The following is a 20,052-nucleotide window of genomic DNA, read 5'->3' as shown; positions in this document are numbered from 1 at the left end:
ATATATATTTTATATATATATATATATATATATATATATATATATATATATATACATATAAATCATCAGTTGATTTCCTTCTTTTAGCAAAATCCTAAATGATTGAGTTGGGTTTTTTCCCACCTGGACCTTTATGCTCTGCCATTTCTCCTCTAATCATCACACTGTAACCTGTGACAGGCTGTTATGATACCATAGCTATCACACATTCACATGTGGCAAGAGGATCCCAAATCTCTGGGAACCCAAGGCAGAACACAGTAACTACGTTTACTGCAGTTTGCCTAGGGTTTTGGTTGGAATGTGTGTTCTGCAATTTTTACACCCTGTTTGCTTCAGAACAGGACAAGATTGAACTAATTTTTTTTTACAAGATAGAATAGACATCCAAAGGTTTCAATTTCAGTCTTAACTCAATTTTTTCACTTGGACGCAACAGTGAGCAGATCAGATTTTGGTGGTCAAAGGTCACAGTGACCTCACAATTGTGACATTTTCACACATGTATCTAAAAGGGTAAAATGATGAAGTGATGACATTTTTTTTAATCCAAAAGTTCAAAGGTCAACTTCACTGTGACATCATAATGTTCTGTATAAAACATTTTCTGGCCATTACTCAGCGCCGTTTCTCAGGAACAGAAGGAGAGACATTTGGTCAGATACTGAATTGGTGACACTAATCTTGGGTGTCCACCTTGAAACTGTGCTGATTGTATTGATCTTCTCTGCTGCTGGGGGGAATAGAAGTTTGAAGCACCCTGACCCATGTTTTTACAGACATGGATGTAAACTGTAAGAGAAACTTGGCTGGTTCGCAGAGGTATATAACTGCGAGACCGTAATTCTAGTTACCATTTGACATATTGAACAAAGACCAAAGATGGAAATTCTGCAGAAACTATTGTCATTTTTTTTTTTTTTTACAACTTGTTAACACTGCTTCCTGGTTTCTTGTTGATTTCTACAGTACAGAGTCTGATCCCAGGTGCAGCTCTCCTGTGGGCTCGGGCAGCAGTGATGCAGATAAACAAGCCAAACAAAACCACAAGAAGAGTGGTGAGTGTTTACCTGCATGCTTAGAGCTCAGCTGACTGTTAGAGATGCACACTGAGCCCCTAAACACATTCCAACTTAAAACACATGAAAGAATTGACTTTGTGATGTTGTCAACTCAATTAACTTAATCAACTTCCTTTTGTTTGCGTCAGCAGATGTTAGTGCCTCCTCTGGTGCTTGGCCCGTGGGAGAAGGGAGGAAGGCTCCCCTTGTGGCCTCAGACAGCAGCTCCTCCGGGGGATCCGACAGCGAGGAGGATGACAAAAATGCCGGCGCTCCTCCCGCCGCAGCCATCGCCTCGGAAACAGCCGGCGCCCCCGGCAACAAGACAGCTGACCTCAAAAGGTTTGCACCTTTTATCTGAAAGCTTTGCTATCAGATGCTGAGTGGTAAAATCCTCCTCTGTTGACCAGTCCACTCTGCAGCTGTACATGTAAAGCTGCTCCGTGTGTATAAATGTCTATATTTGAAACATAATTACCACATTGAGATAATTATAGACTGGACTGGGATTTGAAATTACTGGATTCATTCAGTTTTGCCTTTCTAAGTAAAGTATATCCTGGGAGCTGCTCTGGTGCTCTACACAAAGTTAAGCTTTAACTGAGAGCTGCAAGTTCAGAAAGTAAAAGTTTGTAACTTGACAGCGGAGTAGTTACTGGCTAACAATGTTACTACTTTTCCCAGTATTGTGAGAAATGAAAGTATTGCAGTGAAGTTACCAATAAATATTAGGGCTGGGTATCTGTACTCGATACCTTTAAAGTATCAACCAAAATACCTCAGTACCCAAGTAGTATGAAAACTTCTTCAGTCAAGCAATACGTGCGTTTGATCCTTTTTGTACCAAGAGCTAGAAAAAAATGACTATTGATATGGTTTTGCTTGCAGCCAATCACTGCATGTGTTCTTTCGATTTAATGTAACATGTGATTGGCCTACTACCAAAGCAGCTACAACCTATACAGTCTGTAGTGTGGTGAAGTCAAGCATGGTGTATTTGATGGAGTTGGCAGTTCAGTGTGTCAAGATGCCACCAACCCGTGAGAAAGCATGGCTCTCCTATACGCCGTGGCATCTGGTGACATTGTACACCACTGAATGCCTCTGTTTACATGATGGGTATCAAATGAAGTATTGTGTTGATGAAGTCAAAATATTTACCATTTCAGTTGTCATGCTCTCAGTTGTTGGGAGCACACAAACACACACCACTTAACTGTCTGGAGCAAAGGGTGACAGAAGTATTACTGCAGGGATTCTACACAGAATGGAAAGTATGTAAAAGTATGGAATTTAATTTTAGTTATTTCCAGGCCTGGATAAAGAAAGAAAAGAAAATACATTATGGAAAAATATTTGTGTGTTTCATCGTGGCATTCAGAGCAGGCAGCCAGCACTTGATGTTGCTTGATGTTGTTGAAAGGAAGGCAACAAGTATGGCCGTGTGACTGAATGCACAAGGGCTGTACCCCTCAGAACTGTGCGAGTTGAATCAGATATTGCTGTTTTATACGAATATTCAAATAGTCATTCTTTATATATATACATATATGTATATATATGTATGTATATGTGTATATATATATGTATATATGTATATATGTATGTATATATGTGTATATATATATATGTATATATGTATGTATATATGTATATGTATATGTATATATGTATATATATATATATATATACATGTGTATATATATGTATGTATATATATATATATATGTATGTATGTATGTATGTGTATATAGAGAGAGAGAGTGAGAGAGAGAGAGTTTAAAGGGGTTCAGCGGGAAAATGTGGCAGTAATTTATTGTAAAAAACAATATAAATATGGGTAGCACCAGTTAGTTAACTCCGTCTTTGGGCAGGGATGTTTGACAGTGGAACGTTGCCCAACTTTTTCCATAGGAGTGTGCACTGAACCTACTCAATGAGTAAATGCAAGATTTCTGAAAGCAGGCCATTGCTAGTCAGATGTCAGATTTGGTCTAAAAAAAATCTACCGAGAAGTCTGAAAATTTAAGGGCCATAAAAGTATGCAATTTAGGAATTGTAAATGTTTAGAAACCCTGTTAGTAACACTGTTTGGTTCCCCTGATGATTCAGTAACAGATATCCAGGATAGTGTGAAATCATTTTCCTCTTGAATTCAGTGCTGAGTAATAAATACAAATTACCAGCACTGCCACTCAGAAAAGCTAAATTAAGTGCTTTGTTTATTAAGCCCAAAATAGACAATGTTGTTTTCTTTTGCCCATGCAGTGGGGTCAAAGGTCAGCCACAGAACAAAGAGAGAGCAAAAGTAAAGGAAAGTTCAAAGACACTGACTTAACTTGACCCTGCAGACTGTGCAGAAACTGTGGTTGACTGAGTGACTGTGTGTGTGTGTGTGTGTGTGTGTGTGTGTGTGTGTGTGTGTGTGTGTGTGTGTGTGTTGTGCAGCGAGGAGAGTCCGGTGTCTCTGGAGAAACTCTCCCTGTCAGATCCTCCGAAAGCTTCAGATCAGCAGCCTGCTGAGGATTCACCTGTAACCACACAGACTGACAGGAAGTAAGTAGCCTCATGTCGACACTGTGCTGAAATAACTCTTTCATTAACTCTTTGATTAGTCATTTTGGAGAATTACAATCAATTTTAATGCATTATCACAAAAAAGAAGCTTGTGAAGATGGTGCTTGGCATTTATATTAGTGCTGCTCGATTATGGAAAAAAATCATAATCACGATTATTTTGGTCAAAATTGAAATCACGATTATGCGGCGCACGTGATGACTTATTTACACGACAGCATGTCATTTCTGTCTCCACATGGTCGCACGTTTACAATTCTTCTCTGCATCGCGCACGGCGGAGTTCGGCCCTGATGTGCACACATACACACACACACACACACAGACCAACCTCTCTCGCTCTCCCTCTGCCATTTTCTGCACGCTGTTTTTGAAATCTTCTGCGATCACCTTCCCCCCACATTATTCGTAGTTCACCTACTTGACTGGCTCGTGGAGTGAATAGAGGAGAGGAGGGGAGGGGGCAGTATTGCGCATGTGCGGCTTCCGGGTTCGTTTGATTTGCAACACAAGACAACAAGAGTAAACTGACAAGAAGCGCATAATCGTTTTATGTCGATTATTTTGTTTTCATAATCGTTGAAAGCCCAAATCGTAATCTAGATTAAAATTCGATTAATCGAGCAGCCCTAATTGATCGTAAATTAGTATTTTTAAGTTATGGCAAATTGGACAGACCAAAGCAAATGTATGGGCCTCAAAGCTTCTGATGTAGCCTGGTAAGACCATCCTGATGACGTGAGCTCAGCATTCTTTTTCACTCTCTGTATCAGTCTGGACTCGGTGCCGCCGTAAACACTTTCAGTGGGCCGGAATACTCGCCTTGACATACAAACTCTGAACCAATCAGTGTAACAAAACACAAAGGAAAATCTTCCTGATCACCAACTGAGCCAGCTGATAAATCAAGTTTTTGCCAAATCCAGTCTTTTCCAACATCTTTTCTTGTGTTTGGAGTTGCACCGAGTCCAGACTGATACAGAGAGTGAAACAGAATGTTGAGCTCACATCATCAGGATGGTCTCACCAGTCTGCTTGTGATGGGCATTTTATGTTTTTACTGTTTTCTGATATTAAAACACCACGTAACATTGATATTTTCATATTTTCAAAAAATGAAAGGAACGTGCAGTAAAATTGATGTGAAATAGTCATTATTTGCAGCCCTGGTTGACTCATAGCATTGTACAGAAGTGTTTCCAGCTGTGTAGCTGAAAATAGTAAGTGACAGTTTTATTCAGTCAAAAACATGTTTGTCTTTGTGTTGTGATGAAAAACAGTCACTAAACACTCCTGGCACTGTGTGAGGGCTGAGGTCAGCTACAGACAGCATTGTGTATCTAACTCAGACAACTGTCTGTGATTTGTCAAAATCCTCTGCTCTAACTTATTTTTGCATCACATTCTTCCATCAGGGAGAGATGAAGGCTAAACATAGTTCCTTACGACTGTGTTCTCTCCCAGCTCAACCCATACACAGATGCTCATCCTCCCAGGTTCTGTGTTTATGTGACTGTTTCCTCTGTCATCCTAACAGAGAGGAAACGCCACCACCCCAGGAAGTGTCGGTCAACGGGCCAGTCTGAGGGCGAGTGCACTGCTAAATCCATCAGTGACGGTGCCGCCGACTGTCAGCCTCCTCCAGAGTGACTCCCCTAAATAACCTCACTGCAACTACGGTGTTTTTACTGAATCACTCGGCCATGTTATTGGACCTGGACACTGCCAATCAACACCAATAATGAGGTGGCGGAACATGTAAAAAAAAAAAAAAAAAAAAAGATGACAAATAAGAAACAAAACCAACAGACAGGACGGAGTGTAGAGGAATCATCTTCAAAGCCTTTTTTCTGATGTTGCACATAATTACGTGCGGTTTTAATGTAGCAGCGATCTTTGAAACGACAGAATCCGAGGGGTAACATCATCATTATTATTTTTTTATGTCCTGAAAGATTTCTCTCCTACTTGCTCGAAGCTGTTGGAATCCCATTGTTAGGGATTTTTACATCGTCACCCCTGAATGGATAGCACAGGCTAACTTTTAACGATGCCTCAACAATAAATACCTTTTTTTGAAAACTTTTTTTTTTTTTTTTTCTTCAAGCTTCAGAAAAAGCACTTATGCAGCCATTTACTGTACATTATAGCACAATGTAAGTGTTCTACCCTCATCTCTGCTGGCTGTCTTATCTGTCCTCTCACCCAGATCAAGGTTGTTTTCCATTATGTCGTGTTTTTTTTTTGGTTTTTTTTTTTTTTTTTTCTCTTTGGTCGCTGTTGATGCAACATCTTGTTGTCGTACATCATCAGGTTTCTGAATGTTCTGAAGTGCTTCAGGAGGGTTGGAGGAGGAGGAGGAGGAGGTGGTGGAGGGGCAGGTCGATGAACAGAGCTCTAATAGTATTACTGTCTTTTGCTCATGTGCAATAATGTCAATTAGCCATTTTATTTAAAAATGAAATTAAGCATCTTTTTCTTTTTAAAAAGAATCAATTTAGCGTTGGAGACTCATTTGGTGTAGTTTGGGGCAGACAAATTTGGATATAATCTCAACTTGATCATTTTGATTTTTTAATTTTTAAAAAAATTTTTTTTTTCTTTTTAGTGCATGTATAACCGGTTCTCTGTTGACCTAGCTAGTGAGCTAAGACCTTCTGATTGTATTGACCTTTAAGTTCTTATTGCTATCCCCCTTAAATCAACCAAACATTATCTACCTATATTCAAATATTATCTACATTTAAAAGTAATTTTACAAGCAATCTTGAGATTACCATTGTTGTCTGTTCCTTTTTTTTTCTCTCTCCACCAAGCACTTACTCACAGGGCAAGAGTGGCATCTGGTAAGAGTGACGCTGTATGTTTTTTTGTTCTTTTTTTTTTTTTTTCTTTTCTTTTTTAAAGTTTAATTTTATTTGTCTCTGAGCAGCAGGAATGGAAAGAGGGCAGGTCTGGGTTCTGCAGAGCTCCAGGCCTCTTTGGTGTACTTACTTAAATCATTTGACAGCGATCAGGTTCTACGATCATTGTTAAAAAAAAAAAGAAAAAAGAAAAAAGAAATTAAAAGTGTCTGGTTGACCACATTAATACCAAAAGCTTTGCTTTGCCCGTCTGGTTGTCGTCCTTCCACCTCTGCAAAGATCCAGCTGCCTGGCCTTGTGACTAAGACAAAGATATTCAGTTTGAAGGCCCTGCCGGATGATTAAGGTGTCATTTGTCCCGCCCTCAACAGGTGCAGTGAATCTGTCAGGAGAGTGAGTTTGCACAAGCCCATTTAATCCAAGGTCTGCAGGGAGATCAGAGGTCAGGGTCAGCTACAGAGCAGCAGCCAAGGAACTGGTAGGCAGCCACAACAACATACCACTGTGTGTGTGGGAGGTTTTTTATGATTCAGACTTACTGATGCTTCTCTAATGAAAGTTACTGGTGCTGTTGTAAGTATGACAACTACACACTGGGCCTAATGCAGCAACATTCTCTGTGTTTTCTCTTAAATTTCTCATACGAGGAAGAAAAATAAGACTTAAGTAACTTAAGATGCACCAAAGATTCTTAACCATCCAAATGTGCTCAATAATGAATCCAACTTGATCATAAGTCACCCAGGAGTATAAGTAACACTCCCTAAACACTATATACTGATAGCAGGTGTTGTGCCGTGTGCAAAGACTCGTATTCAAGAATATCAATTGTCACCTGTGGGAAGATCTTCAGTAGCGAAATCAGTGTTCTGTTGAATACACTAAAAATAAATGTGATGTGAGTACATCAGTACTGGTGTTACAGGAAAATCAAAAACCCAACAATGGCAAAAATTTGTGATGCTGTAAACGCCGTGTCAGCAGCAGTGGTAGATGAAGTATTCAGATTCTTTTCTTAAGTAAAAGTACTAATGACACACTGTAGAAATACTCGGTTACTAGTAAAGTCTGCACTGAAAATTTTAGTTCAGTAAGATTATGAAAGTACAATTAAAAGTAAAAAATAATAAATGCAGAACAGTTTAAATCAATTTAGTAAATAATGAGAAGGAAAAGGCACATTTGATAAGTTAGAACCACAAAATTATTATCATCAATTATTATGATCAAATAGTTGATAATTTATTTTTGAATGAATCGACTAATAGTTTCAGCTGCAGTATTTTCACATAGTTTGTGTGCCAAAATCTTCATTTGTAAAGTAATTAAAGTTATCAAATAATTGTGGTGGAATAAAAAGTACAATATTTCCCTCTGAAGTGAAGTGGAGTAGAAACAGGAAGTGGCGTGAGATAAATATACTCAAGTTAAGTAAAAGTACCTCAAATGTGTACCTAAGTACAGTGCTTGAGTAACTGTGCTTAGTTACATTCCACCACTCAGCAAAGGGACATGCAGTAACTGAAATGAAAAGAAAATGGTTTTAAAAGCAGTAATCTTGGCAATCTGACACGACTCAGCAACAATTCACCCGTCTCATCGGATGGATCTGTGTGATCCCTAAAAACGTTCACTGCGTCGGGCCTCTCAGAGCAGGCATTTAAAAATCCAATCATTCTAATTACTCTGAAACAATCAAACTTTGATCATATAGTATTTATTCATACTTTTTATGATCCTCAGATTTAAAATGTACTGTATGTACGTACGTACGTGTCTTTGCATTGGACAAAGAATGTGTGGACAGTGAAAACAAGATGTGCTTTTTCTTATCTTGGTAGGAGTCTCAAACATTTGTAACATGTTCTCTTCCCTAAGAGAAGAGCAAAAATAAGAAAACATTAGTGAATCTCAGAAGTCAGTGGGCACTAACAAAATAATAAGTCTCAGATACAAACAAATAAGCAAAATTTGTTTGTGTATGACTTACTGCATGAGGCCCACTGTGTCTATGCTGCTGTTAACAGTTTTCCCAAACTTAAGCTTTTAGTTTTTCAATACATTTTTTAATTCACAACAGCCAGACGAATGTGTACGTTCATGATTTGTTTGCTCTGGCAGATGATTTCCAGCCGGCCTGGCCCTGGTTGGCCAATCACAACTGTTTATCTGATATGGGGAGTTAGTTTCAGAAGATGACTGACAACTTGCGGAGCCTTTGTGCTTCACACAAAGTACATGATGGTATCATTTTTGGCTCATGCACCATGGCACAGAGGACACTACAGTGAGCTTACTCATCTAGCTTAGTAAAGAGGGGCACTGTTGAGGCATTTTCAAAAACAACCCAGTTGGCTGCATTTAACATGGAACTTTAGTGTTATTTTCAAATTCTGATGGCAAAAAATGCCAACACTTGTTAACAGACATACGCTGCACATCACAGCTCATCTCTGGTCACCACAGTCTGTGTACATTTGTCTGTCGCCAAGTGCTACATCACATTTCGTTGCTCTGATCGTATGTAGGTCTATTGAAATGCAACCAGAAGCTGTTGGTTACTCCCCTGTGGGCTTGCAACTTGCATTTGGTTTGGTGAAGTCGGGCTATTGGAAAACACTTAAGGGATTCCATCTCAGTCAACAACTTCCTGCCTTAATAGTGTTTCTGGCATTTTAGCTGATGTCAGAAAGTAAGGTAAAATGTGTGTCTTTGAATGCACCACTAAGGATACATAGAACAACCCCTGCTTTGATCTGCAGATCGTCAAAGCAAAAATGCAACTTTGACCAAAAAAACTCAGCCAGTGTTCACAGTGGTGGATAATCTTTTTTTAAAGATGCCATTACTTTTTATATCAACAATGCATGAAATGAATGTGTGTGTGAAAGGTGTCATCTGTAATGATAAAGCCACAGAGGGTGATCACCTTGCTGCAGTTCTCCTCAACTCCATGTACTGTGATGCATCTTTTAGATCAGTGTGTGGTTTTACAGCCCACTACTTGTTAAACTGTTGCAGTTATCACGCTCGTTAGCATCATTTCAATAAACCTGTATGTTAACAGCACCAACAGCAGACAGACAAACTTAGAGACTACATGGTGAACATAGCGTAGCATTTAGCAGCTAAATAGGCAGGTATTTCCCTCAGGAGGTGGTGGAGACCAAACCAGAGCCAAAGGGAGAAAATTGGGCACTAACATGACTCCAAGTAAATGCTAATGTGTAAACAAAAAACTGTTTGCTAACACTTTCATGATAATAGGTGAGCGTTTGCGGCTTCTTCTGGTCAAAAATAAATTACAAAAGAAATGGACACAAATGGCTGAAAGGTAGAATTCAAGTAACCTAAAAAGTTACTCTAACAATGCTAAGCTGTAACGTGGAGTATACTCAGTGTAAGTTATGCTATGGTCCTTACACCAGCTGATCGGAGCTACAAGCTGCTGAACTAGGTGTGAGAATTCAACCCAGACACAAATGGTATGTTACACTAGAATTACAGCCTCGTGGTTGCATGCCTCTGCAAACCAGTCAGGTTGCACTTACAGTTAACATCCATGTCCGTCCAGACTCATGTAGCCATGACAGTTTACTATGTTTCAAATGTAAATGTTGCTGCAAAGAAGCTACAAATTCTAAAACCCAACAGCACAGATCTATACAGTCAGTGCAGTTTAAACAGTGTCACCATTTCATTGATGTAAACTCTTCTGTTCCTGAGTTATCATGTTGAATAATGTCCAGAAAGATATTTTTGCAGAATATTATGATGTCACGGTGAAGCTGACCTTTGACCTTCTGGATATAAAAATGACTTAATTTTATCCTATTAGATATTTGTGTAAAATTTTGTCATGATTAGCGGATGAATTCTTGAGTTATGGACAAAAATGTGTTAATGAGATCACATTGACCTTTGACCACCAAATTGTAATCAGTTAACTGTTGAGTCTAAGTGGATGTTTGTGCCCAATTTGAAGAAATTCCCTCAAGGTGTTCTTGTAGCACATTCACGAGAATGAGAGGAATGAGGTCACAATGACCTTGATCTTTGACCTGTAACCACTAAAATCTAGTCAATTCATCCTTGAGTCCAATCAGATGTTTTTGCCAAATTTAAAGAACCTCTCTCAAGGCCTTCTTGAGATATTGCGATCACAAGAATGGGACAGACAGACAACCCATAAACATATTAAAAATGTTATGTGGTGTTACTCGTGTTGAAACCTGCTGTAATTAGTCAACAAACACAAACACAGATAAACATTTAAACCCACAGTTTTTATTTGGATTCTAAAAACTATATTGACATGATTGACAACATAACCCGGCTCAGAAAGTCATTTCTAATAAAAAAAAAAAGAAGAAAAATAAATAAAAAGGATTATGTCATGTTGCTGTGGTTAATGTAGCTGTTGTAGAGATGAGTAAACTCGAGTGAAAAGATGAGCTGAGTCGAAACTGGATGCAGACTGCAGTCAAAACACAAGGTCACACTGAGCGTCCCCACAGGCACAGGGTTCTGGCTGCTGTTGTCACTTTGGTCCATCTGTTCCTCAGGGGAAGATTATTTTAAGATGCACAAGGTCACCTAAAACTTAACTATGTATGATGATGATGTTGGCTGTGTACTTTAGTTTTCTCAGTCACCAGACCTCCAGCAAACTGAATGGATGCTGAAGTGTCTAAAAAGCAACACAGCAGTGATTCAGTCTGTCTGCCTGGTGGTATGACGACAGTTAAAACACCACCGGATACTGACACTCTGGACCTTGTTGCTAACGTTAGCATCATGCTTATCAATACAGTGGATCAGGCAGCTACTGTAAGGCAATCACAACAGAGTAATAACTACACAACACGTTTAGTGACAAGATGGCAGTCACAACAAACCAATGATAGTTGTAGTCGACTGCAACTTTAACACCATGCTGAGACTTTCTTTGCTGACCTGTTGCTGATTAATTAGAATTCTTTAAAGGAGCACTGTGCGACATTCAGAGCATATCTTTACACTGTAGGTAAAAAATAAATGCGACTGGCTGCCTAAAAATCCCTGTTGCTATGCCAAACTAGTCTTGCATAGACAGACCTGTCTCCACACGTCATGTTAGTGCTGTGCGTCAAACAACTTATGAAATAGCAACATACACACGTCTTTTAAGGTTTTATGTGTTTTCTTCTGCAGGGATTTAGCCGCCTCTCCATCAAAAAAAGTTTTCTCCCAACACTATTATGCAAAGGCGCTGTCGCTGCATCCTGGGCTTAGTTCCGCCCACAATGATTGTGATTGGTTTAAAGAAATAAAAACAACCCAGAGCGTTTTTTTCCCTCAGTTTGGGATCATGATGGGTTCAGCCAGACTTTCTCCAGCGCTCCACTGCATGTGTTAAGTCTAGCTACGTGATACTGTTCTATGAGAGTCTGAGCCGGGATTGTCTGCACACAGCTCTCATCATGCAGGGTGATGAGCCAGCAGCCTGCAGCTAACGGTGCTAACAGCATGAACAGTGCTACTAACGGTAACAGTGCTGACAGGGCGTTGACCTAGGTGGGAAACTGGAGGGTGTGCGCTATGCTTTCGTAATGACGCCATCATTATCAGCAGCAGCCGCCTGTAACTGCCCATATGAGCACAGTGCAGCAACGGTGATTAGCTAGCCAGTGGGATACACACGTGCTGATTACAAAACTCCTACACGGAGCAGGACTTCATTCTCTTCTCAAGATGCCATTATTTCACTATGTCTTTACATAGGACATGGTTGTTTGCTGATATATTGATGCTCTGAATGTCGCATACACAACCTTTAACTCACCTTCAAGCAAAAATCCCCCCACAATTTGAGCGCGTTCCATCTTCTCAAATGCAAACTTGGTTACAGGTTGATTGAAACTTTCAACCAGAGGACATTGAAACCTAATGTTTGTGAACACACCACGTTCCCTAAACTAGTGTGTTTGGCATCTTTAGTAAATAATTTTATATGAACATGCCAATATTGTTCAGTTGATTCTGTGGACTGATAAACGGCACATTTAGGCAGCCTGACTTGTTATAATGCCACATCTCGTCACCGACTATTTAATGGGCACAAAATGAGTCCATTAAGCTGGCAGCAGAACCCAGCACCAGGGGAACTTCATGTGTCTGACTTTTATTGTGACTGTAAGCTACATCCAGAACATCCCATCACTGTGGCTGAGCAACACAGTCAAATCCAACCAGCCTTTAAAAAAAACAGCCCAGAGGCTTCCACTAACACACCATTTCCACTCTTGCATTAGTGGTTGGTACTGCGTAAGGACAACCGTGTATACAAAAGAGAAAAAAAAGACATTGAGGGTTTACTTGTACATTTTTCCAAAAAAAAAAAAAAAAGCATTAGTCACATTAATACAGAAAATAAACAAATGGCACATTGAATTCCTAATTTAAAAATAAAGTGGTGCTTGAGGAACTTTCTTACTGAGGAGACAAGTTAAATAAATTACTACCATAAACGTTACATACAAATCTGAGTAGTATATACAAAGGAGTTATTAGACACAAAAAAAATCTACAATTTCAAATTTTAAGTTCAACAAAGACAGCAGTAGAACCGTATTTTACAGAGCAGGGTTTGTGTTAACATGTGTGGGTCAGAGTGGTTGGTGTGTGTTTGGAGGACAGAGAGGTGGGGGGCGGGAGTCTGACAAAACACTGACATTTATTAAAAAAAAAAAAAAAAAAAGTGACTTGATGTTTGAAACCTTCCAGCTAAACATACTGTTTCTCTAGCACTCTAACAGATGTAGACTCGTCTATGTACAAGCTTCAGCACTGAAGGTAACGGTGGTGTCCACACAGCTGGACTGGTGATGCATCTGAAACAGGAACAGTGAGTCTCAGCAGCCGAGTACACGTGAATGTGATGGAACCAGCTCTCACACCTTTGGGTGACTTTCCATGTCCCAGCATCTTTAGGAAAATTCCACTACTTTTTAACCTCAGGCTTATTTTATAATTGTGGCCATTGTGACTGAGTCATAAATTTGCACTCACCACATCAGTTTTTAAAATATGTCAGAAACAGCAAAAACAAAAATTCAATGAAAATTTTGTTATTTTGAAATGTTAAAAAAAAACCCTGAAAGATAGATTCCTTTATGGGTTGAGGAATTTCTCCTACATATTTAGTTAAATCAAACATTTAAAAATACATCGTATGCACTTAAAATGCATTATCGCAAAGCTGAAAACGTGTTTTTCTTAGCTCATGCATGAGCTAAATATCTAATGATTTATTTATCACGCTAAGCGGTGTGAGCCTCCTGACGTTTTCCTAATGAACTTGACTTTTACGTAAATAATTTCACACATTTAAGAGCCCAGGCAGAAGTTAACACAGAACACAGCCCCCTGGATTAGCTGTTTGGACATTTTCGTAGCATTTATTTACCTCGGTTTGTAGCAGAATCTTGCTATATATGAAATAATAAGCAATAAATGTTTGTTGATGAATAGGTAGTATGCTAGGTGGCTGACCATACAGCTAGTTGGGTAAACCAGCAGGTTGTCCTTGCTATAAAATTAGCATGCAGTTAAGCACAGTAGCTAATCTAGGGGGGCTAATAATTGTGTTCACTTTCAGTGGGAGTTGCAGAAAAGCGTTTGAAATTATTTCTGTATTCAAATTGATGTGGAAAGCTTTTGGTGGCTGACATTGCTTGGCCCAATATATTGTGGAGTCAGAAAATGCAAATTTAGCACATACCATAATGGACACAATCATGAGAATAAGAAAGTTGAAAAATACCAGAATTTTCCTTTCACAAACATCCAGTTTCTGACACTTGGAGCACTGTGGCGAGTCAATGTCTTCCTCTAAAAACCATAATCTCTCTGAAGCATCCCATAATATCACTCTGTTCATTAGTAACCCTCCTTTTAATCTCCTACCTTCCAGATCTCCTTCTATAGATTGTTTTTTTGTTGTTGTTTTTAAGATAATCACTACAAAATAAGTCCCTCCTTTTTCCTTCAGCATCCCTTAAAAATCTGAATGTTAATAGTGGTTGTACTGATTAAAAACACACAGGTGAAGAGCAGAGTTTAGCTTAGTGAGGGAAGTTTTGTCTACTTTGTAAACACTCTCAGTGAAAGTTCACCGACACACTCAATACCTGACAGACTCCGACCTCCGACTGGCTCTCCTGGTTTGATCTCTGCGACTGATTCATGGCTTTCACAGTATATCGTCATCACCATCGCCTGCTGAGGACAGCTGATGAGCATTGATCTCTTTCTGGTACAGATTTGAGATTTTGGAAAAGAAAAAAAAGGAAAAGGAAATCCTTCATGAACCGTTGAGCTGCAGCGTCACACTCCTCTCAAACTTCTTGTAAATATACTGTGAATGGGCTACATCAGGCAGTGAGAGGCAAAGGGAGCAGAGACCTTTGAGGACTGGAATAAAGAGCGTTTGCTGTCAGCATGTGTTCCTCAGGGTTGTTTTGGTCCGTCAACCCACCGGTCGATCTTTTAGATCCTTTTTTGTAGCAGTCTAACGGGTCCTGTATGTGGCTGGGCCGCCGGGCGACTGCAGCTCCTCCGTCATTCCTCCCCAGAGTGTCTTAAAGGGCGAGCAGGGTTAGTAGGAGGGAGAGCGGGGTTGTGGTTTTACAGGTGGAGGGTCTGGAAAAATCTTCATGCTGGTCCAAGCTGCAGGACGCCTCACAGAAATGCAACGACGTGCTTTAATATGCATTGTTTTTGTGCATACAGACATCCAGCGCACATAGTGGTCAGACTGTCGGGGAGGTGAGAGGCTGCAGGTGAGACACAGCGAGTGGTTCTTCAGGGACATTTTTTTTTTCTTTTTCTGACTTTTATAACAAAAACACTGAAACGTTGTGACGCGAGGTTATTAGTTCAACACTAGCGAACAGAACAGAGCTTAAGTGGTGAAAGGCCCCTTCCCCTCCCTGTTTCCGCTGGGATTGGCCGGCAGAGATGTCCGTCAGGTGCCGCAGCACTGCTCATTCATTCCTGCTTGCATTGCTCCTTTAAGAGTCCCGCCTTCTCTCTAGGCGTCTGACAGGCAGCTCTGAACACTGTCCATCCACAGCTGTGCGTTGTGGCTGTCCTGGGCACAGAAGTTGTACACTCGTTTGGTCGTCTTGAGCTGAAAGACGACAAGAAAGAAATTATCCATCTGCACACATACACACATTGGTCACACAGACAAGCTTGCACAAATATGGTTGAGAAAAGATGATCAAATTAAATGTGAAGCAAATTATTCAACCTGTATTTGAGCACTGCATCTGTCCTTTTAACATCTGTCTCTGTACGTTCCTCAATTTGTGGCACCATGAGCACATGGTTTATGTCTTTATTATCTCCGCCAGGTGTATGCCTGGATGTTGTGTGTATGTATGTGAATGTGAATCTGTCTGTCTGCAGCTAATCTCGCAAACTACTGGACCAATCAGCCTAATATTTTGGGTGCACACATATGACTGTGTGCTCAAGGACCTCTTGTGGTTGCAGTGATTCACAGTTGTTGAGTGCTGGCTGCTATATACCGTCACATCTGCTAAATCCTCACCTCTCTAAACCGGCCAGTAGTCAGTAGCCACAAGTTTTCTGGAAATTTATTCTGCCATGAACACCAAGCCTTACCATCTGTTTGGGGTCACATTTTGGCTGACACTGTGGCTCAAAAACTCAACAGAAAAGTTTGGTCTCATTTTGAACCGAAGCATCCGGTATGTTATGATCCACTAAACTTAGGCACGCTAAGAGATGTTAAAAAATAATTTTTTGTTATCTCCATCTTGACTGTAAGGAAGCCGAGAGTGACAGTTCCACCTGGTGCAGCTACACCACCACACAGCTGCCATGGCTGCAACCTGGTTTTGTTCCGTCCACTGCATGGTGTCATACCCAACACTATATTGCCTGCCAGATATAATAGACTTTCACATTTTGTTGGTTTGGTCATTTTTCCTTGATATTTGTGCTTCTATCCTAAGTAGGTAGGCAGGCTATTGTATCAACTTCGGTACAATGCGTCTGATGAATACTGACACTGATAAATAATTTAAAGGGACTAAAACTAACTGCTAAATGTACCACAATCATTTAGGTTGAAGTTAAGTTAAATAACGTGAGGTTTTTCCACTCCTCCCCTTCTGCCTCCATGATGTGAATGCAGCAGCAGACCCCACCTCTGACAGAGACTTAAACAAGGTAAGGCGGAGGTGAACTTACATCAAAGAAGGCTTTCTCCTCTATGTTTTTCGGTGCTCCCATAGCAGGCGTTCCTGGAATGACGGACTCCACATCGGCCAGCTCGATCACTCCTTTACACTCCTTGTCCTGCCGGCTCTCGTAGTATCTCAGCTGAGGACAGGTACGTATTGTCAGAGACAGACAGACGACATTATAAAATCCAAAATAGCTTAAAGTTCAGTTATTGCTCCTCTCTGTCTTACCTGATGTTTGGTCTTGTCGAGCACAAACCACCGTGGTTTCCATGGTTTCAACAGCGCCCCTTTCTTAAACAGGATGCCTTCAAAACTCCTGATGGGAGAAGATTGAAACACAAATGAAGACATAACATGGTCTATGGTCCTACTCTTCATAGAGCAGCAGAGCAGGGAGCAGCACTTGAGCAGCATGGGTTACAAACATGACACATCGTCACACAGACCAGCTCTCCTCTCAGCGTGTTGGGTACAGACCTGTTCTCACTCTCCGTGCTCTGGAACTGGCTGTAGAGTGTGCTGGTGCTCTGCCGACCAGCGACGGGCGTGGAGGTGGCGCTGGCCTCACAGTCCAGAGCCAGGTTGATGGAAGATCCTACGCCGCTCTCCTGCAGGTAGACGCCCTGAGAGCGTCGCTGGTGGCTCAGGTTAGACGACATCAGCAAGGAGCTGGAGAACGATGGCTGCGGAGGGTGGAGACACACAGAAGGCTCAGTGAGAAGTTGAGTTAATCAAACTGTGGGAATGTTTTCAAAAACACAGGTGATGGTCTACTCCACAAGCATATCAAGGTCTAAATGTGACGCAATACTCATCTCAAGCAAGTTTCTTCAAGTTGTTTACATACCATACTGAAAACAAAACAACAGCTTGCTGGGAAGAAATCTAAAACCTTCAGTGTGCTTTAAAAAACAATCCATGGTGCTGAGAATGTGCTTGATTTGCATCTAAAACATGCAAACACCATAGTCTGAGCCTTTAAGTTCTTCACTGCATTCTGCTTTTTCACCACACGATGTCAGTGAAAACATTCCCCAACACCTGTCTTCAGCTTTACTTCTGATTAAAACAGCCTGTCAGCTGTTCACAGTCAAGTGTCAGGGAAATTAGTGCTTGTTTCATGGTGAAAGAAGCACAGCTGATTACAGTTAACAGGTAGATCACACAACTCTTGATCAATGTAAACATTTAAAACCGTTTGCTGACCTCACTAAAGGAGTCACTCTATCAGAGACCTAAATATATTAACATCCGCTGTTTGATACTTTTCAAAAGTCACCTCATTCCAGACATTTCATATCTAAATAGATAATCTGAGGAAGGCTTGGAATAAAAACGCAGTGGTTTAGATTTCAGAGGGTACATGAAAGGAAAGTCAGTCTCGTCTTACAGATTAATAAATAAAGCCCAGCATAGGTGATGTAATTTAATTAATGTGCTATTTTGGTCTGGCTGGGTGTGGACGTGCTGTTTCGTAGGATTCATAAAATTATCATATGTCGAAGTAGTAACAGTCTGAGACTAATACAGCACAAACACAGGCTGGGCAATGATGGTAAATGGACTGCACTTGCATCACACTTTTCTAGGCTTCTGACCACTCCAAGCACTTTTACACGACATGTCACATTCACCCATTCACACATTGGTGGGCGAGGCTACCATACAAGGTGCCACCTGCTACTCAGTCAATGGACATCACACATCAATGGATGTGAGCAATTGAGAGCAATTTGGGGTTCAGTATCTTGGAAGTTCATATATACACACTATATACAAATATATAATACTTTCACATGCAGGCTGGAGGAGCCGGGGATCGAACCACCAACCTTCTGAATGGGGGACAGCCCACTCTACCACTGAGCCACAACCGCACCAAAAAGCAGGCACAAAGAGTGATCTCACTCACTATAATGAGTGTCCATAGATACTATATGACTCCACACACACTGTATAAGAAGGGTTTGACCCAGTATAGTAAGTGTAGGAAGGAGATGGGCACAGTTTTACATACTTGATGAGTGGCTTGGGTAAAAGCTTTGAGAATCCCCACAACTGTGTCTCCTTAGAGACAGATCTCTGTCGCTTCCAGTCGTTACCAAAGCAGAATTTAGGCTGACATTAGCAGGATTTGTTAAAGCAGCTAGACTTATTTTTACTGACAGTCAGAGTAAATGATCCCAGGAAGATTCAACCAGGTCTGGATTTATTTCCTGTTACATGTGAACAGTGTAGCTCCTTGAATGAAGAAGGCTGGTGTGCAGCAACAGATGTGAAGGAGATCCCCTGTCCCTTCCAATGGACATAACTTTTCTAGGATGTTTACATCTATGATGAGTGTCATCTGACTCCACCCACATGTATAGGCTTATCTGATTGGATGTCTATAAACCAATCACAGTATTCCACATCATCTAAATTGGACTGCAGTAGAGCCACACCCACTTTTTTTTAAAGAAAGCATGGTTGACCAAGAAGCATGGAGGAAGCATGAGGCACATTTCAGTTTATTATTTATATTGTTAAAGTGCAGAGTTTGTGTTTCAACTGTGTTTGAAGTGAACAGGAGATGGTAAATTACTTATACATGTCAAAAAATCATTAAAGATTTGTGGCTTTCATTCAGGATATTTTCAAAAATATCCATACACGGGAACAAACAGTGGGTCTAAGTGTCACTGCAAAATGAATCAGGGAAGATACAGTTTAAATCAGTTTATAAAATATCCTATTGATTACGTCCACAGAATATTCATCTCAGGAGGTTTTCAACACACTTCTCTGGAAGAAGTTAAGGATAATTTGACTTGTGATGATGAATACAATGCAAAATACTGTGTATATTAGAGATGTACTGATACCACTTTTTCCTTTCCGATACCGATTCCAATCCCTGAACCTTAGGTATCTGCAGATACCGAGGACCGATCCGATACCAGCACGTAAAATACAAACGGATGGGATATGAATTGTTGCATGTTGCAACTCCTAAAACTCTATGTAAAATATTAAGAAATAAATACATAATAGTAGAATGAATGCCATAAAACTTTCTTTTATTATAATTATTATTATTATTATTATCCAGTGTTGACACAGATCAAGACACAAGTTAAAGTGCAGCCACACAATTTGGTAAAAAAGACATTTTAAAGGCTACAGTAAAATGCTTTTTAAATTCTGCTGCGTTTCCATTTTGTTTGCCTGTAGTGTATGCGTAATGACGTGAGGCATTACGTGGTATCGGATTGGTCATAGGCTGTACTCGCCGATACCCAATACCGCATT

General features: G+C 40.3%; 2 protein-coding genes across 8 annotated transcripts in view; one reads left to right on the top strand and one right to left on the bottom strand.

The window, feature by feature from the left end:
- The window catches only part of ppp6r2a (protein phosphatase 6, regulatory subunit 2a), a 29,710-nt gene extending 22,974 nt beyond the window's left edge, over nt 1–6,736 (top strand). For 2 of the 3 annotated variants that reach the window (XM_050036717.1, XM_050036718.1), the window contains exons 21-24: nt 970–1,058; nt 1,211–1,403; nt 3,510–3,617; nt 5,176–6,736. In XM_050036717.1, coding sequence (XP_049892674.1) covers nt 970–1,058; nt 1,211–1,403; nt 3,510–3,617; nt 5,176–5,224 — 439 coding nt within the window. In that variant the 3' untranslated portion in view covers nt 5,225–6,736. The remainder of the gene's footprint in view (nt 1–969; nt 1,059–1,210; nt 1,404–3,509; nt 3,618–5,175) is intronic. The other variant, XM_050036719.1, reaches the window with a different exon arrangement.
- Nucleotides 6,737–10,769: 4,033 nt separating this feature from the next.
- Nucleotides 10,770–20,052, bottom strand: part of sbf1 (SET binding factor 1) — an 84,924-nt gene continuing 75,641 nt past the window's right edge. For all 5 annotated transcript variants that reach the window (XM_050036712.1, XM_050036714.1, XM_050036713.1 and 2 more), the window contains 4 exons: nt 17,239–17,444; nt 16,990–17,077; nt 16,766–16,897; nt 10,770–15,674 (listed from right to left, as the gene is read on the bottom strand). In XM_050036712.1, the coding sequence (XP_049892669.1) occupies nt 15,576–15,674; nt 16,766–16,897; nt 16,990–17,077; nt 17,239–17,444 (525 nt within the window). In that variant the 3' untranslated portion in view covers nt 10,770–15,575. The remainder of the gene's footprint in view (nt 15,675–16,765; nt 16,898–16,989; nt 17,078–17,238; nt 17,445–20,052) is intronic.

The sequence above is a fragment of the Epinephelus moara genome, chromosome 23, assembly GCF_006386435.1.
Source record: "Epinephelus moara isolate mb chromosome 23, YSFRI_EMoa_1.0, whole genome shotgun sequence".
NCBI lineage: Eukaryota > Metazoa > Chordata > Actinopteri > Perciformes > Serranidae > Epinephelus > Epinephelus moara.
Note: the sequence above shows the minus strand (reverse complement) of the source record. Positions and strands in the feature narration are given on the sequence as shown.